This window comes from Pyrus communis, chromosome 5, assembly GCF_041283825.1.
Source record: "Pyrus communis isolate YQ-2024b chromosome 5, ASM4128382v1, whole genome shotgun sequence".
Taxonomy (NCBI): Eukaryota; Viridiplantae; Streptophyta; class Magnoliopsida; order Rosales; family Rosaceae; genus Pyrus; species Pyrus communis.
This window is the reverse complement of record NC_142569.1, coordinates 1,170,880-1,197,246: the sequence shown is the minus strand read 5'-3', so window position 1 is coordinate 1,197,246 and position 26,367 is coordinate 1,170,880. Positions and strand designations below refer to the sequence as shown.

Here is a 26,367-nt window from a genome sequence, read left to right as displayed (position 1 = left end):
AAGCAAGGTTCGATTCAATCTTTCTGCAACTCCATTTTGTTGTGGAGTTCCCTTGACACTGAAATGTCTTACAATCCCTTCTTCTTTGCAAACTTTAAAGAAAGGGTCGGATGTGTATTCACCACCATTATCCGATCTCAAAATCTTAATCTTTCTCCCAGTCTGGTTCTCAACCATTTTCTTCCAACCCAAGAAAATGCTCAACACCTCACTCTTGTGCTTCATAGTGTAGACCCAAGACCTTCTTGAATAATCATCAACAAAGGTCACGAACCAATGTCTACCACTCAAAGAGGGAGTCTTTGTAGGACCCCAAACATCCGAATGCACATAATCAAGAATGCCCTTCGTCTGATGTACAGCAGTACCAAACTTCACTCTAGTTTGTTTTCCCAAGACACAATGCTCGCAGAAATCAAGCTTACAAGTCGTGGCACCTTTTAGAAGACCTTGTTTCACAAGCCCTTGTAGAGCTTTCTCACCAGCATGGCCTAACCTCATATGCCACAGTCTAGTAGTATCAGAATCGGATGTGCCCATATTTTCTGAGACTACAGACGCTTCACCTGTCACAGTGCTTCCTTGCAATAAATACAAATGGCCACATCGAGGAGCTTTCATCACAACAAGTGCACCATAAGTCACTTTCAATGTCTGCCCATCTGAATGAAACCTGAAGCCCTTGGCTTCCAAAGTTCCCAAAGAAATAAGATTTTTCTTCAAATTCGGTACATACCGAACACCTGTCAACTCTTTAACCATGCCATCATGCAACTTCAAACGAACTGTACCAATCCCTTTTGTTGTGCAAGGATTGTCATCTCCCATGAACACAACACCGCCATCAAACTCTTTCAAGCTTGAAAACCAATCCTTGTGAGGAGTCATATGATGAGTACAACCCGTATCCAACACCCACTTAGTAGCACAATCAAATGATGAGGAAGTGGTTAAAGCAAAATCAGGAAAATCTGTTTCAACCTCAGCAACATTAGCTTCAGAACTTTCTTTGCCTTTGGTCTTCAATCTAGGACAATCTTTCTTCCAATGGCCCTTATTACGACAAAAGGCACATTCATCCCTTTCCAAAGGTTTTCTACCTTTAGAGTTTCCTCTAGGTCGAGACTGTGATTTTTTCCTGCTAGAAGAGGATCTCCTCTCCGATGATCTACCTCTAACAAATAAAGCTTCAGAGGTACTATCATGATTTTTATCTCTATGCCTCATTTCATAATTCATCAAGGCATTTGACACATCTTCAAATTTCACAGTTTCTTTACCATGCATAATAGTGGTAACAAAATGCTCATAAGAGTCCGGCAAGGAATTCAACAATATTAAGGCCTTATCTTCATCCTTAATATCCTCATCTAAATTTAACAAGTCGGCAATCAACTTATTAAAAGCATCAAGGTGTCTAATCATTTTTGTACCTTCTTTGTATTGGAAGCGGTAGAGCTTTTTCTTCAAGTGTAGCCGGTTCTCTGCACTCTTCGTCATATACTTGTCTTCCAATTTTTGCCACAACACACTTGCCAAAGTCTCCCGCATCACAAAATACTTCTGAGTTTTTGCAAGGCACAACCGAATTGAAGAGCAAGCCCACAAATTTAATTTCTCCCATTCCAGTTTCGACATAGCTTCAGGCTTCTCTCCCAAGGCGGCAAGAAGATCTTGTTGAGCCAACACATCTTTAACCTCACATTGCCACATCCCGAAGTTGTTTGTGCCATCAAACTTTTCCACTTCGAACTTTGCATTTTGCACCGTAGTTCTTGCAAACCCGGAGCTGCTTCCAAAAGGATTCTCATCTTACCCGTCTGACATCTTTGGCAACTAGACAGTACCCAAGAGCAACCAGTGCTCTGATACCAATTGTTGTGCTAACCCGGATAGCACCAAATCAATTTTTGGAACCAACTCAAACTAACCCACAGGAAATATATCAAATATAGTGCAAGAACAAAATATAAAAGGCACCAAGATTTTAACGAGGTTCCTCAACAGTCAGTGTAACTGGAGTACGTCCTCGGAGCAGTAGGAGCTCACCCAATAATCTACTATCAACCAAATGGGAGTTTACAAAGTGTTGGCAATCTCACAACCCTTAACCCCAATACACCCAAAAGCTCTCACACACCAAAGAAACAAATAGAGAAGAAAATATAGTGATTAATTTCTTCTCTATACAAAGCTATTACAATTACTTTGATGGATGATTACTAACCAAAGAGAAGAGCACCTTCTTCTCTTCGAAAATGGGGTTGCTGCTCCAGATTTCTTCTTCTTCTCTGCCCTCTGTTTTCAGCTCTCACTCTCTCTCACAAACAATGAGGATAATTGCTATCCTTTAATTAAAACCCCAAAGCCATCCGTGGCTTTTCCCATAGGTCAAGACAAAAAACAATTCCATGTTTTCCTCCCCAAACCAAGGAAGACACAATGATGTTGTCCACCTTTTTTTTTCTTTTCAACAAACATCATCATTCCACTTGGCCACTAATACAACAATGAACACATAAGTAGGTTCCAGTTTCAACAAATTGGCCTGGATGTGTTATCGGGAAAGTCTTTTAGTACTGACGGTGCTGTAACTTCTTCAAATACCCTCATCTGCTCTGGGGTTGCAGTTGGAGGAGGCCATGGACACACAAGGGCACAATATACAGCTCCAAAAATGGATGGGATCTGCAACAAACCTTCAAAAGAATGAAATTTTTTCCATTTACCATTCAAACTTGATAATGGCGGAAATCATGTGACATAAATCAACAAAAAACAATGTGAAGACAAAAAGAGCAGCAATCATTAAAGAGAAAGATCCAGAACTTTGCAGATATATTCTTGAACAGTCCCCCCTTCTGAAACTACCAAGTGCTCGATTCTTGGTGGTCCATTGTCCGAGGGGCATGGAAGCAACCGAGTATATTCAGGGTAGCTGAAAGAAGATATGCTATCAAAGTCAACAAACGAGAGAACACAAAAAGGCAGAAATTCCATGTAACATTTTGTTGGCTAAAATTATATCGACACATTATCGATCGCAATGATCACATATTGGCAGTTCGATAAGAATATCCTTGTTGATGATAATTAATTGGGATTTAGTCATCAATGCTAAGTTCTTATTTCCAAACAGGGTACTGAGTTTTCGGTCAGTTCCATCTTTGCTTTCACACATAATGAGCAGAAAATGTAGATGAGACTTATAGTTTTCTCGTTTTTATGTTCGTTGTTGTAACTTATACACTGTTTCCTTAAAATTGTTGCGTAGTTTTAAACTTTTAGTAGGTTGGACTAGCTAACTTCAATGTATCGTCATCATGTTTTTCAGGTTGAGATTTGTTTGACATCCAACATTAGGACTAGTACGATTCCTTCACTTGATGTGCACCATTTTGGTTAGGCCTTCTGCTTCCGTTTATTTCGATTTAGTTATCTAAAATCTTAAATAATTTAAAATATTGTTAAATTTTCCTTCTTCCAAACAAACATGTTTTGTTTGGTGATGCAGCTGATCTGTATACTGCAAAACATCCTTTAGTCATCTGTACAGATGATTCTGGGGTGTGCTCCAGTCTTTCCAACGAGTACAACCTCGCTGCTGCTGCGGTTTGGTAGGTCTGATTTCATTGGATCATGTAATGTAAATTAGACTGATAGCTGATAATCGCTGCTTGTTTACTTTCTTGACTTCTTAGGCCCTGGAAAAAGGGAACTATTTAGCAAGAAATTCAATAGAATTTATATTTGCTGATGACAGAGTGAAGAGAGAATTGAAGGGAATCCTCAATTCTGCTGAAAAGAAGCTAGTTCTATGATTACCATTGCAATTATAAGGCACGTAACTGCTTATGGACTCTCGTAGTATATAGCTATGTTGGCAATCAACTAGAACTACTCATTTCCGCAAGCAAAATTCATTTCTCAGATGTGGCCGGATACCAACTGAAACGCTGGAATTCAACGTTGCAGATTTCTTTGAGTATGGTCAAGTTATTAGAATGTCCTACGGAAGTCGGAAGCAGCCAGTAGACCGGAGCATCCCCATGTACTGAAATCTTGATTGATATAACAAATTTCACGACGGAAGTTTCATACAAGAATGAGTAATGTTATTGATACCATATTTTTGTACCACATTTTTATATCATCTTAGATGACATTTGATATGAACAGCCACGTTATTTGAATTAATCAGATTTTAAAATTTAGTTCATTATTTAATAAACTAATAATTAAGAACAACTAGTTAATTAAATAATAATTGTGGTATATGAGGAGTTTTTCTCCTTCTTTTCCTTGAGTTTTGCAAATTTTTCAAATGATGTGGTTGTCCACATCATATGCCACCTAAGGTGATATAGAAATGTGGTATAAAAACATGGTATGAATATCATTACTCTACAAGAATTTGTTTCTCATGTTTGAAAATGCAATAATGTTATTCATACCATGTTTTTATACCACATTTCTATATCATCTTAGGTGACATCTAATGTGAACAGCCACATCATTTGAAAAATTTGCAAAACCTAAGGAAATTAAGGACAAAGACTCTTCGTATACCACAATCATCATTTAATTAACTAGTTTTTCTTAATTATTAGTTTATTAAATAATTAACCAAATTTAAAAATCTAATTAATTCAAATGATGTGGTTGTCCACATCAAATGTCACATAAGATGGTATGAAAATGTGGTACAAAAACATAGTATAAATAGCATTACTCTTGAAAATGGTGTTTCTGACGTGGGTTATGAACAATATGCAGCTTATTGAATTTCTGGTGTGGCTCAAAAAATGCAGAGCAATTGGAAAATGAATTGATGAGAAAATGAGTTCATTGAATTTCTGTGGTGCTTTTTGCATTATTGCTACATCATTAGAGTTTCATCATCATAAATTTATGGTCATCTTTTATTCTCCCTAAGGAAAGCAACATTTAGGTGCATGAAAAACTCCAAGGCATGTCTTGGTCAAATAATAACTCAACGAGGAGTGATATGATCAATTCCGCACGAGCTCGTAGATAGATCATGACCGTTTTTGTGTTGTGGATGACACAAACATGAATAATCATGATCAATTTATACGTATGTGAGCAACTATAAATACTGGCATTTTTAAAGTAATTGCTTTATGATTATTGCATAAAACTTTTTTTAATTGTGACAGTCACATTTAAAAACTTCTCAGAGAGACATAAAGAATGCAATTTTATTGGTAATTTGTTATATAATGAGGCAAGGCAAGACTAGGGTGTAGTGAGCAATGTTCTCTCCCGTCTACGATGAAGTTATAATACTCACCCCGCAGTTATTAATTTAGCATAGACTGTAGCTCAGATGTTTAAAAAGAGAGGGGTGAACTACATTTTACACCACAAGGTTTGGGGATCATTTACAAAAAAGCCACGATGTTTTGGTTTTTGCATTTTACACCACTTGGTTTCTGAATTACACCAATTTAACCCCTTCGTCAATTTTAACGTCTAATTAGACATTATGTGCTAATGTGATATATACTAGGCCCACATTTTAAGCACACGTTGACTGTCAATTCCATAAAAATACTAAACGAGCAAAGTAAAAACATTGAAATTAATGGTCAATGAGTGCTTAAATTGTGAGTCAAGTCTATGCTGTATCAGCATGTAACGTCTCAGTTTAGAGTACATCTATATTTTTACACTAGGTAAAGGGAAAGTTTGGCTAAGCCGCATAATGGGCAATCTAATTGAAATCTTGCATGTGGTGTAAATTGTATTTAACCCAAAAAGAGAAAAAAGGAAACAAGGCAAGCTACAAAGTCATTACAATGAAGGAGATTATATATGAGAAATTTTATTTGAATCCAAGTAACCTCTTTCTATACCCAACTTATGATCCAAAAATGATCATTACAATGAGGAATGATCCAAAAATGATGCATCCATTTCTCTACAACATTCACTAAGAACTCTCTCTTCAACTTCCCCTGGATCTCCCAGTATATTATGTAGTGGCCTGGTTGGGACTTACTCAGTATTTGATCAGCTCGGCTTTCGACTTCTCAGTATTTGATCAGACCCTTTCTGGGCCACCATTTGAAGGTCATTTTCAGTGTTTTTGTCAATGTTTACTGTCAATATTGATATTGTTTTGTAAAAATGGTGATTTTGTATGGTAGGGTTTGAAAATTAGATGTGGGTTTATTGATAAATTTTAATTTTAGGGTTAATTTTATTTTGTACTTGATGGTAATTGTGTGATAAGGTAAAAATAATAATTTTCATTTATAATTTAAGTTGGACGTAAAGAGAGATTAGGTAGTTTCAAATAAAATTTCCCATTATATATTCAGTTAGTTTCTGTTTTGTTCTCTCCCTGTCGAAACAAAACCTCCAAAGCTCAATACATACACAGGCCACACAGGCCGTCTGGATTTCTCTCCCGCCATTAATCCCAATTGTCCTTCCTCCAAAAACCCTAACCCTCGACCCTCACATTTCTCCCCCAAATCGAACCTCCAACTTCACACAGACCCACAATTGCCCCTCTCGCTGGCGTGATCGCAATCGCGCCATGAATTTCCAAATGCCACTCCAGCTGAACTCCCAGCCATCTGATCAAGATCGCCGCTGAATTCGAACTCTAATTGTGGCCGATCACAATGTCTTGGGGACTGGGCTGGAAGCGGCCCTTGGAGATCTTCCATCTTGTGCTCACGTACGGCACCGAGGGTCCGCCGGAGACCTTCGACCGTACGTCGTCGGCGTCGTCCTCGTCGTCCTCCTCTTCCGTGGCGACGCAGGATCAAGAATTAGGGTATCGGATCGACTTGGATTGGCAGGCTGGGGACGATGAGGAGCAGGTGGCTCTGAGGCTCCAGTCGCAGCTAATGGTGGCGTTGCCGATGCCTCAGGACACGGTGGTGGTCGAATTGAGGACCGAGGAGGCAGAGGAAGCGAATGTGGGTGTGGACATGAGGGTGGTGAGGCGCAGAGAGCCGTTGAGAGCTGTGACCATGACCAAGACGGCCGGGTCCGGCCAGCAAAGCGATGGCACTGGAGTCTTGACTCGCTTGCTGCGCTCCAATTTCGCTTCAACAATGCCTGCAGTTGCCGACGGCGAGGCGGCCTGCGGTGTGCATTGGCAGTGCGTCACCGTGGTCAATCTGAGTGGTTGTGGGTTGTCGGTGAGTCTTTCTTTAAATCCTTTTGTTCATTCATTGTATTTATTGTTTTTCTGATTGTCTGTATAAATGTATAATTGATTTATTAAATTTTGATTGATTGCTGTGTAATTTTTGGAAATAAATGACTGTTCTTGGTGTAGTTTTTCCTAATTTTAGAGCAAAACCAGAACTTTCTAGTACTAGTTTCTCTAAATAGTTAGATTGATAGTTTTGTTACTTTCGAATACAGCTTGTCGATACTGTAAAGATACAATTGTGTTCTTTTTTAAATTATGTCAAGAAAGTGATTTTCTTTTTAGTGATTGTGTGAGATTAAGGAATCTTGAGATAAGTTCTGAGTTTCTATCTCTATTTCTTGCATGCTACTCACAGGTTTTACCGGTAGAGCTAACTCGGCTGCCTCTTCTCGAAAAGCTGTACCTTGATAACAATAAATTTTCGCTTTTGCCTTCTGAGCTTGGTGAACTGAAAAGCTTAAAAGTCCTCAGGGTAGACTACAACATGCTGGTTTCAGTACCTTGTAAGTTTGGAATCCCTTTATCAATCTAATCAGCTTCAAGTTCATATTTCGGAGGTGAAATCTTTCATATTCATTTTATTATTTCTGTTGGACCTGTAAGCAGTAGAGCTGAGGCAGTGTGTTGGATTGGTGGAACTTTCATTGGAACACAACAAGCTTGTCCGGCCTTTGCTTGATTTCAGGTCATTTCATCAGCATTTGAACATATTTAATTTTCTATACATTTTTCAACTCTTAAATAAAGATGCGTTTGTAAAGTGTATGATTTTCTCTAGGGTCTAATGGTTCCCTCCAATTTTATGGCAGGGCTATGGCTGAGCTACGAGTTCTTAGGCTATTTGGAAACCCTCTTGAATTTCTTCCTGAAATCTTGCCACTCCACAAACTTCATCATTTGTCTCTTGCGAATATCAGGATTGTGGCAGATGATAACTTGAGATCAGTGAACGTGCAAATAGAGGTAGTGATTAATGCAATTTTCATAGAAGTTTTTGTTCATTGCAATTGATAATCTTAGCCTGTACATTATTGAAATACACTGATGGTAATTGCAGATGGAAAATAGTTCTTATTTTGGCGCGTCCAGGCATAAGCTAAGTGCCTTTTTCTCTCTTATATTTCGGTTTTCTTCTTGTCATCACCCTTTACTAGCATCTGCACTTGCAAAGATTATGCAAGACCAAGGAAACCGTGTAGTCGTTGGCAAAGATGAGAATGCAGTAAGGCAGCTTATAAGTATGATAAGCAGTGACAACCGTCATGTGGTATGTTGGTTAGCTGTCCTGACAAAGATTTCACTGCTTATCACTCTTCTGCTGCATAGGGTTTAAGAATTCCGACTTCTGGCAGGTTGAACAAGCATGTTCTGCTCTTTCATCTCTTGCTGCAGATGTTTCAGTTGCCATGCAGTTGATGAAATCTGACATTATGCAACCCATCGAAACGGTTTTGAAGTCTATGCCCCAGGGGGAAGTAATTTCTGTGTTGCAAGTTGTGGTGAAGCTGGCTTTTGCATCTGATGCTGTAGCTCAGAAGATGCTGACCAAGGATGTATTGAAGTCTTTGAAGTTGTTGTGTGCCCTTAAAACCCCTGAGGCAAGTTCTGTACTTTTTCCCTAAGGCACTGACGATCATACTTTTCTTGTTAGTATTGTCGTTTAATTTAAGGTTTATCTTTCATTAGGTACAAAGATTAGCTTTGCTGGCAGTAGGTAATTTGGCCTTCTGTCTGGAGAATCGCCGTCTTTTGGTTACTTCTGAAAGCTTGTGTGAACTTCTAATGCGCTTGACGGCTGCACCTGAGCCCCGTGTGCATAAAGCTGCAGCTCGTGCTTTAGCAATTCTCGGTTTGTCTCTTGAGTTTACTTTGCTTTCAAGGATTTAGTCTTGATATTTCGAGTTTTGTTCATGTCATACCTTTTGCAGGGGAGAATGGAATCCTGCGACGTGCCATAAGGGGGAGACCGGTGCCAAAGCAAGGACTGCGCATACTTTCAATGGATGGTGGTGGTATGAAAGGTCTGGCAACTGTGCAAATTCTTAAAGCAATTGAGAAGGGAACTGGAAAACAGATACATGAGTTGTTTGACCTCATATGCGGCACATCAACGGGTGGAATGCTTGCTGTTGCACTTGGCATTAAGCTAATGTCTTTAGACCAATGTGAAGAAATATACAAAAACCTTGGTGAGTATGCTGTATTAGGAATGAGTGTGCACAAAGCTTGCCCTTGCTCATTGTTCATGTTTTTTTGTTTAGTTCTTTACATGTCTGATGTCATGATTTGCAGGAAAACTTGTCTTTGCTGAACCTGCGCCAAAGGATAATGAAGCTGCAAGTTGGAGAGAGAAGTTGGATCAGCTCTATAAAAGTTCGTCCCAGAGTTTTAGAGTTGTTGTACATGGATCTAAAGTATGTTCTTCATGCTTTATATTTGTTTTGTTTGTTTATATATCTTTCATTTTCCCTTACTATTTTGGATTTCAAGATTGATGTGTAAAATATTTTGAGAGGGATGAAATTCCCCTCACCCCCCACCCCCCCTCTTTGTCCTTTCTGTATCTTATTCAGGAAGTTTCTATTTTTACTGCAATCATTTTTGTCTGATCTCTTGTTTTCCTCATAAATTCTAGAAAGGAGTGGAATTTTGTGAAGCATTTAGTTAAAACAGGAGTAATTTTTTTATTTGTATTTTTCTGCCCTGTTGCCTTGTGTTCTAAAGGACAGTTATAACATATTGTCTTGCAGCATAGTGCAGATCAGTTTGAGAGATTGTTGAAGGAAATGTGTGCCGATGAGGATGGGGATCTGTTAATAGAGTCCGCAGTTAAAAACGTTCCCAAAGTTTTTGTTGTATCAACTTTGGTGAGCGTGATGCCAGCTCAGCCTTTCTTATTCCGAAATTATCAGGTTTGAGACAACTTTTTCCTTTGTTGAAAGGTCATCAATTCACTGCTTAAATTTTAACTTGTTATTTTGTACTCCATTTCTAGTATCCTGCGGGAACACTAGAAGTGCCTCTTGCAATTTCAGAAAGTTCAGGAATAACTGGACCACCTCCTGGATGTGCTGAAGGTGGCTATAAGCACAGTGCCTTTATAGGAAGTTGTAAGCATCAAGTATGGCAAGCTATAAGAGCGTCATCTGCTGCTCCGTATTATCTTGATGATTTCTCAGATGGTACTCTCTTTTGTTCTTAAGCATGCATATTACCTCTTTATTGGTTTAAAAAAAAAAATTTAAATGTTTCTATCTGACAATGTGTACAGATGTAAATCGTTGGCAAGATGGTGCAATAGTGGCAAACAATCCTACAATCTTTTCCATTAGAGAAGCACAACTTTTATGGCCAGACACAAAAATTGACTGCTTAGTTTCCGTTGGCTGTGGTGATGTTCCAACAAAGGTAAAATCATAACATCTCCTATGCTTGTGAAGAGTCAATTTATGAAATATTTCATAATATTTTGTGCAAGATTAGGGAGTGATTACTCGGCTTTATTGGTTCACACAAAATCTGCTAGTGTAGGTGCGAAAAGGTGGTTGGCGTTATCTGGATACTGGTCAGGTATTGATAGAAAGTGCATGCTCTGTGGAACGGGTGGAGGAAGCTTTGAGCACATTGCTACCCATGCTCCCTGGAATACAATATTTTCGGTTTAATCCAGGTATGTGTTAAGTCTGAAGTAATATGTTTACATGAGCATGAAATGTCTGGAATCTCAACCCACTGCATGGGAAACCAATTTGGATTAAGTTTTAACGTTTTTCAAACCTTAACTACTTTTGTTTTCATGCATCGACTTTTTCTCTGATGTGGCTTTTTATTTCAAGTACTATTCTCAAACAGTGCACTTCTATCTCTTCTCCTGCAGTTGATGAACGCTGTGATATGGAACTGGATGAGACTGATCCTGCACTCTGGCTGAAATTGGAAGATGCAGTTGAGGAATATATTCAGAAAAATTCTCTTGTACTTAAGGATGCCTGTGAGAGACTACTTATGCCCTTTCAACATGATGAGAAGTGGTCACATGTCCCCAAGTCAAAGGCATCAAATGACGGTATTGATGCTGACATTTTTCTTCAATTTCTCTGTGTGAATTTCAGTTTTTACTCTTTTTTCTAGAATGTAAGCTCTGTTGATACTTTTTCTGTAGCAGAGGAAAAAAGTCCGTCTCTAGGTTGGAGGCGCAACGTACTACTTGTCGAAGCTTCGCATAGCCCCAATTCTGGTCGTGCTCAGAACCATGCTCATGCACTTGAGTCATTTTGTGCTCGTAATGGAATACGATTATCGCAAATGCAAGGCATATCAGGATTTGTGAAAACGGTACCAGCAACAACGTTCCCAACTCCGTTTGCATCACCTTTATTTCCTCCAAGCATTCCATCAAGTCCACTTTTCTACAGTCCTGATTTTGGCCCACAGAGGGTTGGCCGAATCGATATGGTCCCACCTTTAAGCTTAGATGGACAGTCTGGAAAAGGAGCTGCATCACCACCTGATTCTCCTTCAGGACCTAGACAGCTTTCTTTACCCGTCCAGTCATTGCACGAGAAGTTACAGAACTCGCCCCAAGTGGGGATTGTACATTTAGCCCTTCAAAATGACTCTCTTGGCTCGATATTAAGGTCAGTGTTACTGGACTGATTTTTTATAATTGCGAGTTAATGTTATATATAGCTGGAGTTTTAATTTACCAGCCGTTTGCTTCTGTAGTTGGCAGAATGATGTATTTGTGGTTGCTGAGCCTGGAGAGCTTGCAGATAAGTTTCTTCAGAGTGTTAAACTGAGTTTGATATCAGTGGTGCGAAACCGCCGCAGGAAGGCTGATTCATCTTTCGCCAATATTTCAACTATTTCTGATTTGGTTGCATGTAGACCGTACTTCCAAATTGGAGGCATCGTTCACCGTTATATGGGACGCCAAACTCAAGTATTTTGCTTTAGCATTGAAACCATTGATTTTGCTACTTGTTGGATAGTTGCCAAACTGCCGAACTACTAACTGTGATTTGTTTAATGATGGAATTTATTAAAGGTTATGGACGATGGCCAAGAAATTGGAGCATATTTGTTTCGTAGAACTGTGCCTTCTATCCATTTAACACCTGATGATGTTCGCTGGATGGTAGACTATCACCTTTACGTTTGTGAAGTTAAATATGAATATGGGCGCACGATTTAAGTGATCAAACTGATGCTTTTTGTCTTTGATAACTATAGGTCGGAGCTTGGAGAGATAGGATCATTATTTGCACAGGGACATATGGACCTACGCCACCACTGATTAAAGCATTTTTAGACTCTGGCGCTAAAGCTGTTATAAGTTCTTTAGCTCAGCCCCCAGAAACACAGCTGACAGCAGTCCATGGATCTGCAGAGTTCAGTGTTTTTGAAAACGGGAAGTTTGAGATTGGCGAGGAAGAGGCCGAAGACGAAGTCGAAGATGAGGAGGCTGAGCCTACCAGTCCGGTGAGTGACTGGGAAGATAGTGAAAACGGGGACCGGTCTACAGGTTTTTGGGATGACGATGAGGAAGAGGTGTCGCAATTTGTTTGTCAATTGTACGAGTCACTGTTTCGAGAGGGTGTGAGCGTGGATGTTGCTCTACGACAAGCTCTTGCCTCGCACCGGAAGTTGAGGTATTCATGCCATCTTCCCAGCATACACTAGATTGCTAACCAAATCTCATACAGGAAAATAAAGAAAATTGAAACAAAAATCGTAGGAAAATAGAAACGAGAATAACGAGGAAATAAGAGGAAACATCCAATTTTGAGGCTTACAAACGGAGAACAAGAGTGAAATGTTGTAACGGTGTTTGGCGTTAATAGTAGATATATGAGCTCAAATGTTCTAACTCTCTTGTTTCCAAATGTTTATTTCTGCACTTACATTAGTTATATGTTCCTTCCTTCAGTAAGTTCCCCAATGTTTTCTGCTTGTGTGAAAGAGTTTGAATAAATGGAAGTATGCTTTGTTTTGTCGTTTTCACGACTCAACCTACAATAGACCTATGACGCATCTGGGATGCCAAGGTGGCGGTATTTAAGACATAGTGTAGTGCGTAATTGATTAAAGATATTGTCACCGTGACATTCTAATTGTAGGTAAGTTTCTCTTCGACGTTAGTTAAGTTGTAAGGTCGTGGAGGGTTTAGGAGTTCTTTTCACAAACTGTACGTGGAAAAGAAATGCCAAAGAAAAAAAATTTAGTTTGAGTTGACAAAGTGTCATCCCTAAAGAAAACCTAATTTGAGCCTTGGACTCTCTTTTTTATCTTTTCTTAAGCAAATGGACGGACCACCAATCTCGGAAGGAAATAAGAAAGGCTTGGCCAAAATAGTCATTGTTATAATTCTTTATTTTGATTCATGACAATGAAAATTGATAGAAGTGGTTCATAAGTTTGTTCACAGTAAATCATTTTGGTTTTTTCATGAAAAATATCAATATTTTCGTTAAAGTGTCACATGACTTCCTTTTTAAATGTATTTTTGTCAAAACAACCCCTTCACTTAACGAGAATTCTAGTAGATTTTTTATAGACTGATCAAAATGATTTATGATTGACAAATTCAAAGACTACTTTTATTGATTTTCATTGTTAATGACCATTTTGACCAAACAGCCAAGAAAAAGCTAGCCAATCGTTATAAGAAATTTCACAGGGCTTTCTCCTATTCAATAATTTAAATTACCAACTGAAAGAAATGATTTTGTCACTTAAGCTTTTGATTTTAATCAATTGCATGTTCCCTTTATACAGTTCCACTCATGACTGTTCAGCTGGGGCTGAAGGACAAAATGAATGAATCACATGCCTCAACAGCATTTAACAATTGCATCACTGTAGACCCAAGCGTAATCAATTAGTTAAAGCGGTGTCTCTCTCATATGCATTCAAGTTTCAACTTGCTTTTTTGTAATTTAAATACTCCATTTGTATTCCTTTTATCTTCGCTATTGGATCAAAAGAAGTTAAACCTTCCAAGGAAAGCATAAAGAGGTGGGAATTTTCTACCCCTCGTAAGAAAATGGTACCGAAACACTTTTTTTCAATGGAGTTTTAACAAAAAGTCTACGGTACTGTTCATTTTAACGAAAAATCACATTTTTACATTAAAAAGTCAAACATAATACTATTCATTTTACCCTTTATTTTGTCTTTATCATTAAAATTCGAAATTTTTAAATTCTTTTCATTATTTTTTTTTTCTTTTTTCAATAGATTACGAGCATCAATCAACCTTGATTGACGCACATATTTACTTTTAAACTAATTTTCTCGAGAACAACACCTGCCAATGTAACATATACACCGAAGACTTGCTATTTATTTTGACCACCTATACTAATTTGTAATAACAGTTCTTTAGACCCTACCATGAAAGTTAATTGGAGCTCCAGAGTCAAAAGGGTAAAAAAGTGAATCCGGAGATTCTGCATGCTTTTTACGACGGAACCGATCTCATCTGGATCTAAAGATACTGAGCTCAATGATCAAATAATTTGTGTCATTAAAATTTGATTCAACGGTTACAATTATTATAACTTTTAGAAGACCTCCCAGTTTGTAATCGTTTGATCAAATTTCAATTATCCGGATCATTTGAGTGGACTCAATTCCTTTAAATTCGGAAGAAATCCGGTTGCTTTTACGACAACCACCAGGATAATATGATGTCTTACCTAATTGAGAATTTTATAAGGATGAAAGCAGAAGATGCCCCAACTTTAAAGCAATCCATCCTTCTTTGCCCGCAAGCTTCTTCTTACATCACACTTCAAACCTTTTTTATAAAATAAAAAAACAAATAAATCATGCAGTATAAAGCCAGCAGCACAGCAGAAACCAACTTCCCTCAAACAAGTCCAATGGCTGCAGCAACAGCTCCGATCGCAGTAGGCACGCGAGGCACGGTTGGATCGCTTGTCAGGAGGGAGATCGAGTACTTCAGCAAGCTTGAGCTCGACCGGCGTGGAAGCTCAAGCTCAATGAAGCCTCTGGGACAAATACTCGGCTTCACTTCTGGCGGTAGCGGTGCTCATTGTAGCAAGTCTAGTTTCCGGCTCTTGGTAATGACATGGAGGAGGAGGAAGAGGAGAGGCAGCAGTGACAGCGGCAGCGGCAGCGGCAGAGGGTTCTTGGCAAACATGTGTTTTGCTGCTGAAGTTGCGGAAACCAATCGGCAAAACTGGATTCCTGGGTTCAATTACAAGATCCTCAAGGATGACATGAACAACTTGAGCATTTGATTTCAGGCAAAATCCTCAAAAGCACTTTTGACAATGCTTCTTTTAGATTTCTGTATCATTTTGTTATAGGACTGCATGCATTCAATGAAACTCAAGATCCTCTCTTGCCAGGGTCACTGTTCATAGTTTTTCTTTCTTTCTTTTGCCGAATCTTGTGTAAATCATCATTTTGTTAGGACCATTCGGAGTGAGTTCCTTGGTTTGCACCCGACATTTAGTCCACGTTGCTATCCCTGGATATAGGGGAGGCGTTTGTCGCTAGGTATTTGATCAAACAGGATCGTCCATGTCCTATAGTTACTATCATAAAAATATCCTAAAGAGAGAAAGGGTTAAGCGAAGCAAAAAGATTGCGACTGTGACGATATCCTAAGCCAATCAACCATTATTGTTATGAAAGTTAAAATGCATGATAGTGCGTGATTGACTTAAGATACTGTCACAATAACATTTCCGTTGTTAGATTACGAGAGAGAAACATGATATATTTTAAAAAAATAAAAATAAAAATAAAAGATGAAAAAACGCTTGTTATTTCAATCCTCTAATTCCTTTGGATAAGGTGCAAAGCACATTCTTCAGCTTGCACCTTGATCCTAATTGCTATAGCTCTTTGTCTCCTCTTGCGCTTCTTATTGACTCAACGTGCCTGCCTCTGTTTCTCGATGCACCCTTGGCACCTTCTCCATCGTAGTCTGGCAACGATAGGTGCCCGAGAGCGGTCACAACATCACCCATCGAAGGCCGGCAATCAGCTTCCTCATTCAGACACATTGCAGCAATTGCAACAGCTTGGTTCAGACCCTTTGCCGGAAATCTGCCTCGAAGCAACGGGTCAGCCATCGACGCGTATCTCTTTCTGTCCTTAAGCATTGGCTTTGCCTGCATGATAGAAAATAGGATTGGTATTAAGGGTGCAAGGAACATGTCGTCTTATATGACGAGAAATTCTCTGTGCATGACGTCTTGTCTTTTTTAAAGACACTACATGTTAAGAAAACATAACGTCGTCTCAAATTTCTTTAATGCGTCCCTTCTTTTTGAAAAAGACAGGACGTCCTACACAGAGCAGACTGCTTATACGATTCGATAAAGAGACAGTAACAAGTAACTTCGTAAAGGCTTTTGCTACTTGATGAATGTTCACATACCCAACTGACTAGGATCTGCTGTCCAACCGGTCTTCGCTCATCAATAGCTCTCCGTCCTGTGATCAACTCAAGAAGCACAACGCCAAAGCTGTAGACATCGGACCTAGTTGTCAGCTGTCCTGTTGAAGCATACTCTGGTGCACAATAGCCATAAGTCCCCATCACTCTAGTAGTCACATGGTCCTTGTCTCCGGTTGGACCTAACTTAGCAAGTCCAAAATCAGAAAGCTTAGGACAGAATTTTTCGTCTAGTATAATGTTTGAAGCTTTGAAGTCGCGATAAATCACTGGCGGATTGGCAGTCTCATGAAGGTACTCGAGCCCTTTAGCTGCTCCTTCAGCTATTTTCATCCTCGTATACCAATCAAGAGGCTCCATATTCGAATATACATCTTAAGAAAACAAAATATCGGTTAGTTTATCTCCACTTAAGAGCAAAAATTTTCGGGATCCAAATAATTTTTGTGCATACTTAGAAGGTGATTCTCCAAAGATCCATTGACCATGAATTCATACACTAACATTCTCTGGTCTCCTTCTGCACAATAGCCAATAAGATTGACGAGGTTCGCGTGTTGAACCAAACTCAACATGATAACTTCAGAACAAAACTCTCTGCTCCCTTGCAATCCTTTCCTGTCAAGTTTCTTCACTGCCACAATCTGAAACCAATTTAATCGAAAACATAAATTGCAGGATCGTCTTTCGTCACACGCGCAAGAGAAAGGAGTAAGAGAGACATACTTGTTTAATGCTGTCCAAGTAACCTCTGTACACCTTCCCAAATCCACCTTCTCCCAGCAGAGAATCAGGATTGAAGTTATCAGTTGCAGCAGCTAGTTCCTCGTACGTAAAAAGCTGAGCGACTTTTTTCGCGTGTCCCGTCTTGAGTATCTCCTTCTGTAAATTCCTGCATTCGTTGCTACCTGCACATTGATCACATCGCCTATGTAATACATCATATTTCCAGTTTCTTTCTTCATGCATAATGTGGATGTTTCAACGTAAAATATGGTCGAAATTCGAAAACCTAGTCTATAAACTCCAGTTAGCAAACCAAAATTTGAACGGATTAATCACATTTTCACATACCAAAATCTGCATTGCATTAAGACAAACAAAATGAGAAAATCAGTAGTGTTTTTTCGACCTGACTTAACCGAAAAAGTTGCTAAAAGCGAGGTCAATCTCTTCAAACCACTTGAGTATTGCCTTCTTATTCTGGCCCTCCTCACAGATTCTTCAGGCTCGTCGTCCACCTTGCAACACGAGAAGCAAGTCATCCTGCCCTCCTCCTGCCGGAGCGCCTCTGCCGCCGGCAGAACCGACACTGATTCTCCAAGCCCTCAATGAATCCCAATGGCATGCATTAAAACGACGTCAGGAAATGCAGCAACGAATGTGAAGACAAAGCTTTGAAGTTGAAAGTTCAAAACCAACATTGGCAATGACAACTAAGTTTATATATAAGAGTGGTAATGCTAGGTCTTCTTCTTTTTTAAGGACACAGTTAGAACCATTGAGTTAGAGCTGTCTAATACAACATACGCGCTCTCTAAAACACAATTTTACCGATGTTGTTAAATTATGTAAACTAACTTCTACACTTTCGAGAAAAGTCAAACGAATTCACCATACCACGTCATTGTGTTGATATAATATTTATACTCTAACCACTCAAACAAAACCACTTGTTTTGGTGTCTCTGTAATATATTATCATTGGTTGGATTTAAAATTTAAAAATTATATAATTTATTCAAAATTGACGGAAAGTTTGACAAATTAATAGTATGGGCAAAGATTCTACATATAATGCTTACCGGAGTGACAAAGAGCAACAATGTTTATGCAATTTAGTGGAGATTTGATCTCTACTGATCTTCGTCCCCTTTAACATTTAACAATTTAACACACTAATGCTACAAAAAGTTTCCACCAAATTGAAAGTTGAGAACACAAAATGGAAGAAAGTACTAAGCTCGATGAAAATTGGTACGGGCCTCAGTTGATGGACTACAATAGCAAAGCCCAATCAATTTATATTTTCTCCATTAAATATAAGGCCCAAACCATTTAAAAGTGAAATAAAATCATAAAAGAGGAGAATTCCACGTGTAAGAAAACAAGAGAGCCAGGCTATTGCCACGTGTCATTCAGACCGCAAGGCCGACTTACAGTTAAGAACCTTCCTTCCCCAGAATGCTTCAGTTCAGTCATGGCGGGCTTCCGGTCCTTGAAATCCCTAATCCAAAACCCTAAAAAATCAAGAACCTTCGTCACTGCCACCGCCTCCTCCTCCTCCATCTCCGCCCCTCTTCACTACTCTCCTCTCTCCTACCCTCTCTCCCACCCCCTCGTCCGATTGCCGTCTCAGATTTCCAGGTCCTTCCTCTCTCCGCTTTCCAATTGGATCGTTCCTTTTCACGGACCGCTCTTCCTCTCTTTCCCTCCATGGAAGCTCTCGCAGTCCTCCACTCCGCTTTACATTGGCGGAAACGCCGTCGTTCTCAGAAAGATCGAAGCTTCATTGAACTTGAACCTGCTAAGGAGGAGACCGAGCTTCCCGCTCCCATTGGAAGTTGGGTCACTATCGCCGGCTCCGACGGTCGTGGATCGCCGTGTCGGGTTGAAAGAGGGCGCTGACGATTTCGTCAATTTGCCCAATTTGATCTCCATGAGTCGGTTGATTTCAGGTCCTTTCCTTGGATGGTAACAATTACTAATTTGGTTTTTCGGGAACAAAAATTGCTGCTTTTATTTTTTTTATTAATTTTTTGAAGTTTGAGAATTTGGAACTGGTATGCAGGATGATCACGAATGAATGGTACTCTTCTGCAATGGCGGGGTTGGTTATCTCTGGGGCAACTGATTGGGTAAGTTATTTCGAAGCATTTTTCGTAGAAATTGATTTATGCTGGACATAGTTGCTGGTTACTGAGATTTTGACTGTGTTTTCACTTGTGATTTGAATGTGTAGTTGGATGGATACATGGCTAGGAGGATGAAGATCAATTCTATTGTTGGGTCCTATCTGGATCCCCTTGCTGACAAGGTATAAGTGCTTTTCGGTTTTCAGTTGTTCCCAAAGTGGTGCTTTTTGATTCCTGTTTGCTTGTGGTTTGGGTTATTGACGTGCCAATTGTGATTTCCTTGTGATGCAGGTTCTTATTGGATGCGTTGCTCTGGCCTTGGTACATAAGGGTCTTCTTCATCGTAAGTACCAAGTAGTCCTGTTTTTGTTTTGCGGGACTGGGATGGTGGTGCATGTATGCATAAGTATCTTTCGACACCGAAGATTGTGAAGATTAGGCTGTTGTTGTTGTTAATACAAGCACAGGCTCAACACCTGCACATTGATTCACAGACTACAGACCATACTTTTCCTGTGTTTGTTTATTTTCTTTTGGTTTCTTAGTTTTATCTTTGGTATATGAAGCCCTTAATCATTTTCTTTGACGATGTTGTGTGTTGGGAAAATAATTTGGCCTTGGAACTAATTTCGTTTGATTTTGGGATTCTGAAGCTGGACTTGTTGGGCTCATTGTGCTCCGGGATGTTGGGCTTGTTGGTGGTGCAGTATATCAAAGAGCTAGTAGCTTGGGGTGGAAGGTGAGATCTTTGATTCGTTGTCGTATCGATATTTTGGCAAAATAATTAGGTTAATCATGTTGTTAATATCTGATTTGACATTCTTGACTCTTTTCAGTGGAATGGTTGGTCCGACTTTTTCAACCTTGATGAAACCCGCCCTGAGAAGGTGGAACCTCTCTTTATTAGTAAGGTAATCTTTATTCTGTACTGAATATCACACAGTGCCGAAGACCAGAGATTGAGATAAACTTACTGTGATGCTTGCAATTTCTGTTTGATTGAGATAAAGGCCTTCTCCATTTCCTAACAAATAGTACTGTTGACAGCTTAACACAGTCTTCCAGCTTATTTTAGTTGCGGCAGTTCTTCTTCAACCGGAGTTTGGAACACAAGAAACTCAGTCATACATCACATACCTGAGGTAACTGGACGCAGATATTACGTTTCTGTAGTTTGTTTTCCTTGATGTTATATATGCTCAAAGAGTTCATTGTTCGTCTCAAATTGGTGCAGTTGGTTAGTTGCATCAACAACAGTGGCTTCTTCAGCAGCATACGGCGCCCAACACTTGAGGAGATCTGCATTGATCGCTCGGAAATCGTAATTTAAGTAACACAGTAACTCTTTCAGGCTGCAACATCATTGAGTTCTAATGCGCAGCATAAATCGTAACTTATCAGTAAGAATTTTGACGAAGAAGTTACTCGTTTTCACACTTTGGGAAAGCGATCGCACTCGCAGTTATCTGAGCTACAGACGCAGATCGCGTAGAAGAAAACGGAGACGGATGTCTACTCGGTGAAGTTGTGAACGGTAGCAATGAGAGAGAACTGACCTTTACAGCCCTAGAGAAATTTTTGAAAAGAGAAATGTAACTGATATGCCGATGTCGGATTCAGGTTGTTGACTTCCAAACTATGTTTAGTTTTTCGGTATAGTTTTTCGAAAAGCTCTTCAGCTTCAGAAGACTGCTTGCTATGCCACCATGCATTTCAAGCCACTAAGCTTACATATGGTGGCACCGTTCCTTGAATAATTGATTTCGTGTGTCACTTCGGAACTTGTAACGGCGTAAATAAGAAATTACCCGTCTTGCATGCGATGACTTTTCGGTCAATAAGAAATTACCCTTCTAGCATGCGATGACCTTTACGTTGGGATGGCGATATTCAAAATTTTGAAAAAGGTTCTGTTAAAATCAAAAATGCTGTCACGGTATTTTGAATTAATTATATGTAAGATTGTTTAAGAGAATGTTATGTGTTATGCAAATCTCAGGTATTAAAGTTATGTGTTATATCGTCAATTCAACGGAGTTTTTTAATAGAATGGTCGTTTTTTAATAGAATGATCAAAATAATAAATAGTAAACAATTTCAAACACTATTTATGTTGATTTTAAATTTCAGATATCAAAATTATGTGTTATATAAATTATATCATTTTGACTAAAAAGCCAACAACAAATAAAGGGGTGGATATTTATAAGGTGGGGCCCTATGCGTTTTGTAGGACCCAAAACGACCACATTGGTCTCGATCGTTTCGTTTCAGCCGGTTCGAACGACCGGGTGAGGTCGGTTAGCGATCGGCAGTTAAAAACCCTCACTCACTCTCTCCCTCCCTCCTTATTTGCGCGCTCTCTACAAAAACAACTAGTAAAAGGGCTTCAAGCGAGACATCTCCTCTCCGACTCTGCGAAAAACCAGGTTAGGGTTTTTGTAATTCTGACGTTGTTTTGTAGAAATTAGGGCTTTCTCTTCCCTTCGTCCCTCTACTCTTCCATCTTCATTCATCCAAATTGAAACGTCCGTCTGCGTAATTTCCGTCGGCTTAGAGTGAAATTCCGTTTCGTGGCCGAGAAAAGGTATGAACTTGAAGCTTCTGAATTCCCAATGTAACGCAATCGCACGTTAATTGTCGGGGACTATGGTGGGTTTGGGTTGGTTTTCACGACGGTCCCTGAAAATTAACTAAATTCGATTTTAGCCCACTTCCACAGTAAGTCTAGTTCAATTGAATTATTTTTATTGGAGAAGTTAGCTTCAGGAATACTTCTTATTGCAGTAGGAAACTGTATAGTGTTTAATCTTTACTCTTTATTTTATCAAATTAATTTGGGGGGTGTCCTCGAATGTAAATTAGGTTTGAACTTTGAAGGAGTCTGTTTTTTGCATAATTAGTGTATTTTCAATGGTGGGTTTTGGTAAAATGACCGAAAAATCTGAACTTGTGTGTTTCTGACATGGAAATTGTGATGAAGTTGTAGGTGTGACAGAGATGGATACAGAGCAATGGATGGGGGAGTTTGTTAAGAAGCTCCAGGTTGAAGATCAGGAGCAGTTGGAGCTGGCTTATGGTGTTGAAATCGAAGCGGAGGCAGTGTTAGTTGCTTTCCGCATCATCATGCAATACCCCGATGGTTAGTTGATTGGTACCGCTATTCTTTTCTCAACCGTTTGTGTGAAGATACCATGGTGGTTAAGTTTTCGTCATGCTTTTTCCTGTCTATGATTTTCAGTTTTTCAGTTCGATAGTAGTGGAGGAGAATTTGATGACACCCAGAAGGAAATTTTGCAAAATAAGGTTGTTGGGCTTTTAAAGGAAGCTTGTGTAAAATTGAGGGATAAATTTGACTACTCTAGACAAGAAGAGGATGATCTAGATGTCGGTGAGTACCAGTTGCGTCGCACGCTTGTTGAGTTAAACGAAATCAAGAAAGAAAGAGATCCATCCACACAAAAGTGGAGCGATCGTGTAAGCTACACTTATTAGTTACGAGCAACATTGGTATATTTTTCTTTTTGTTTTTTGGTATGCACTGTTTTCCTGAGAAATATGTAATGTTGGGACGTTCAGGTGAAAAAGGAACATGAAGAATTGAAGGGTATGTGGAACCAGTTGGAGACGAACTGGATGCAAGTAAAAACTTCACGGCAGAGATATGACATCAGAGCTCGAGAGGTGCTTTTGTTGGAAAGGATGCACGAAAGGTTGGCTTTCCGTATAAATGAGGCAAGATTAAAGATGGTGAACAGTTTCTCTGGGTCTGGGATGTTGCAATGGATTGATGACCATGTGACTGAGCTTTTATATACAACACGCAAAGATTTTAAGCATGAGCTAACCGTGAGCCCACACGTTGTTGCGAAGGTGGATATATCTTTTACTTACTCCTATGCTAGACTTTTGCTTCCTTTACCGACTATACGTCATGACACTCTAGGTGACTGGCCTTTTTATTCTTATTAGAAATTGAAAAGTGATTCAATTTCGTGGTCTCAATCATTTTTGCATGATATGCAGGTAGCAAGCCCCTTGATTGATGCTCCGCCATTGTGTCTCTCTGAACCAACACTGCCTCAGAACCTTGAACAAAGAATTGCTAAGAGGGTAATTGGACAAGAACATGTTCTACTTGCAGTAACTGCTGCTCTATCAAGGCAGAGGCCTCAGCGACGCCCTATTGGATCCTTCCTCTTCATGTGCGGCTCTGGTTATGGGAGGACAGAAATGGCAAAATCTTTGGCCGGACTACTTTTTGATAACAAAGACATGATAGCAGAGTTTGACCTGGCAAAATACTCAGGTCCAAATTCTTTCTCACGCCTCGTTGGTCTTCTTTCTAGGTAATTTGTCAATTGAGTGGTGCATTCCTACATTTTTTTTTTTTTTTTTTTTTTTGTTTCAGGCTGAAAATTTTCCTAAGCTTATTTTTACATTATATCTGGACTTTTGCTCCTGTAGTTACATTGAGCCAGGCATGAAGAGGGAGCGCTCAGAGGCAATTAAGAAGAGGCCTATAGGTCTCATTTTGTTTGACAATGTTGACAAGGCTCATGAATCTATTATTGACATTCTGACCGAGATTATAGGTTTTGGTCATCTAATAGATGGTCAGGGGAACGCCATTGACTTCACTAAAACATTGATAATCATGACAACGAATGTTGGATGTGATAAATACTGGCCATGGAATTGCAAATGTGCAGATGAAGTTCAGAAGTTCCCCGTCAAAGAAGGATTATATGATGATGCATGGGAAACAAAACACAATTCCTGCTATCTTTCTCTTTTGAGGGAGGTAAATTTTGGAATCGTCATATCTATATTATTTTGTTGAAAGGCAACCGTTTATCATATTATTACCAAATCACTTTTGCATCTTCTCTTTCGCAGGCAAAACAGCATTTCAGACCTCAATTGCTTGAATATGTGGATGATGTGATTGGAATTAGGTCTCTATCCGTTCAGCAGTTGAAGGCGGTTGCTAGGCTCCAGCTAAGGGACATTGCCAGCTGCATGACACAGAAGGGCCTCATTATATACCCATCTGAAGCTGCTTTAGATATTATTGTCCAGAGCTCAACTTGGCTTGGAGATAGAATCGTATGTCTTTCATAATGACGATCTTTCTTACTGGAACTGTGAAAACCGTAGAAAAAGATAACTTTCTATATTAAAAAAGGGAACAAACAGCTAGGATAATCAAGTAAAACTAGTTCATATGCATAGTGGAGAACCGGAAAGGAGTCATTTTCCTCCAATCTTGTAGATTTCTCATACCCATATTAACACTGAATAAAGCTTGCTCCTTTGTACATTAGGAACAAACCATGCTTGCCAAGATAGTTATAATAAACATTATATGAGAAAAGTCATTCAAGTAAGTCAACGGCAATGAGTACCCTTAATTTTTCCTTGATTTGTCTTACTTCAGAAATGTCTAATAAAATGAACCATGGATATTCATACATTTCATATAATACCAATATTGCATATAATGCGGATATACGTTTGAGTTGTCTCTGCTTTCTTTTAAATATAATTAGCAAACAGATATTTTACAAATTATGTTCAACGTTGATCAAACGCATGACAATAAGCTTTTTTTCTTTTCTTTTTTAATAGTAATTGTGCCGTCCAGTACAATATTGATTGCTTTCGTTGTTGTAACAGAGAGGTGGAGAGAGAATAAGAATGTGGCTTGAAGAGAACTTGGTTCCGCTGCTGTTTGAAAAGCTTGCTAAGAACATTTTAAATGAGTTGTCTATTATATATATTGAAGCCTCGGTGGAGACAAACCAATTGTCCTACAGCTGGGCCAATTGTGTACATTCACTGGAAGAACAAGATGTTAACCAATTAGTATCGTTAAGGGATTTGAGATTGATGTATCGTAAAGAGAAAGAACGAGCAAAGAATGTCTATGTTCTAAGAAAACTTCACAACAGATTAATCGCAAGTGCAAATGCTGAACTGGGTTATACTACTGCTGTTGTTCAAGAGCTGGTTAATACAATTCAGGATCTAGTTACAATCTCCAGCGGTATCAAGTCTTTGCTCGACAATCCTAAAATGGTACGTAATTTGGTTTTTGTTTGGCACTCGCTCTTTCTGAATGATTGTTAACTAAGTTGAACATGAGTGCATGTATATAATGGTTCCACTATTCGTGACTCTTTTTAGGTGGCGGAGGCAGCGTTGAACGAGGACGAGGTTAGGCAGAACAAGAGGGCTAGAACATAGAAGCAACGATTGAGTTGCTCGAAGATCGAAGTACGAAAGATTTGATCGAGTAGCTTATTGTATGAAGAAGCAAATATGATCGTTTATCCTTCTTTAGAATGCAATCTGCTGACTTGCATTTTCGGGTTCAAATCTTAGGACGACATGACTCTTGCCGCACCTCCTTTGTCAAAAGGACTCGGCATAGACAGGATCAGCTGCCCGGAGTCCTGAGCTTTTTACTTCGCAAAGCTGACTGAAGTTTCAAGCAGATGTAAATTACTAACTTATCAGAATAACCAAAGAGTGTCTTTTGGGCCACACACAAGAATTTTTTTTATGGAGTTTCACATTTTTCGTTTATGAGATCGTAGATTTTAGTTTGTGGGTAAATATTTAACTCGATCGACGTTACTGTAAATCTGTATTTACCCTCGGGTTAGGGGAGGGTCGACTCCAACTCGATCGAAATGCATGTGGTTACATATGTAATGCACTCGTCGCGAAATGAACCATGACAACGTAGAAATTCTTTGTGCTGGACGCATGTCCTTCACAAAAAGGACTGATTAATTTTTTTTTTTTTTTTAAACAAACAATGTTATCTACACGAAGTGATGGGAGAATGAGCTAAGCTCATAATGGGCTAGC

At 39.3% G+C, this 26,367-nt stretch overlaps 5 protein-coding genes across 14 annotated transcripts; 4 read left to right on the top strand and 1 right to left on the bottom strand.

Annotated features, from left to right (window-relative positions):
- Positions 1-6,320: 6,320 nt before the first annotated feature.
- On the top strand, positions 6,321-13,067 carry LOC137727104 (phospholipase A I). Of its 2 annotated transcripts, none has more exons than XM_068466036.2 (18): positions 6,321-7,181; positions 7,554-7,701; positions 7,805-7,883; positions 8,008-8,161; positions 8,256-8,465; positions 8,551-8,796; positions 8,885-9,047; positions 9,127-9,387; positions 9,491-9,612; positions 9,949-10,110; positions 10,194-10,380; positions 10,470-10,606; positions 10,730-10,868; positions 11,076-11,264; positions 11,364-11,835; positions 11,924-12,140; positions 12,246-12,335; positions 12,431-13,067. In XM_068466036.2, the coding sequence occupies exons 1-18, from the start codon at positions 6,657-6,659 to the stop codon at positions 12,878-12,880; spliced, it is 3,951 nt and encodes a 1,316-aa protein (XP_068322137.2). In that variant the 5' UTR covers positions 6,321-6,656; the 3' UTR covers positions 12,881-13,067. The 2 variants fall into 2 exon arrangements, with proteins under 2 accessions (XP_068322137.2, XP_068322136.2); XM_068466035.2 differs by having other exon boundaries at positions 6,342-7,181; positions 11,361-11,835.
- Positions 13,068-15,015: 1,948 nt separating this feature from the next.
- On the top strand, positions 15,016-15,593 carry LOC148696519 (uncharacterized). Its single transcript, XM_088693591.1, has one exon. The coding sequence runs from the start codon at positions 15,031-15,033 to the stop codon at positions 15,463-15,465; it is 435 nt and encodes a 144-aa protein (XP_088549717.1). The 5' UTR covers positions 15,016-15,030; the 3' UTR covers positions 15,466-15,593.
- Positions 15,594-16,006: 413 nt separating this feature from the next.
- LOC137720882 (putative serine/threonine-protein kinase PBL23) lies at positions 16,007-18,835 on the bottom strand. Its single transcript, XM_088695149.1, has 7 exons — positions 18,804-18,835; positions 18,439-18,506; positions 17,767-17,946; positions 17,361-17,542; positions 17,089-17,278; positions 16,617-17,008; positions 16,007-16,347 (listed from the first exon to the last, which is right to left on the bottom strand). Exons 1-7 carry the CDS (start codon positions 18,833-18,835, stop codon positions 16,069-16,071), a joined length of 1,323 nt encoding a protein of 440 aa, XP_088551275.1. The 3' UTR covers positions 16,007-16,068.
- Positions 18,808-21,394, top strand: LOC137727107 (cardiolipin synthase (CMP-forming)). Its single transcript, XM_068466043.2, has 8 exons — positions 18,808-19,327; positions 19,425-19,491; positions 19,596-19,670; positions 19,780-19,831; positions 20,142-20,227; positions 20,325-20,399; positions 20,536-20,630; positions 20,723-21,394. Exons 1-8 carry the CDS (start codon positions 18,834-18,836, stop codon positions 20,811-20,813), a joined length of 1,035 nt encoding a protein of 344 aa, XP_068322144.2. The 5' UTR covers positions 18,808-18,833; the 3' UTR covers positions 20,814-21,394.
- A 325-nt stretch (positions 21,395-21,719) lies between these two features.
- On the top strand, positions 21,720-26,109 carry LOC137727106 (chaperone protein ClpB1). Of its 9 annotated transcripts, XM_088693585.1 has the most exons (10): positions 21,770-21,917; positions 22,046-22,075; positions 22,472-22,630; positions 22,730-22,965; positions 23,068-23,361; positions 23,515-23,837; positions 23,956-24,292; positions 24,388-24,597; positions 25,168-25,569; positions 25,678-26,109. In XM_088693585.1, the coding sequence occupies exons 3-10, from the start codon at positions 22,489-22,491 to the stop codon at positions 25,735-25,737; spliced, it is 2,004 nt and encodes a 667-aa protein (XP_088549711.1). In that variant the 5' UTR covers positions 21,770-21,917; positions 22,046-22,075; positions 22,472-22,488; the 3' UTR covers positions 25,738-26,109. The 9 variants fall into 9 exon arrangements, with proteins under 9 accessions (XP_068322139.2, XP_068322140.2, XP_068322141.2 ...); XM_068466038.2 differs by lacking the exon at positions 22,046-22,075 and having other exon boundaries at positions 21,720-21,917; XM_068466039.2 differs by having other exon boundaries at positions 21,720-22,075; positions 22,478-22,630.
- The last annotated feature ends 258 nt before the right edge of the window (positions 26,110-26,367 follow it).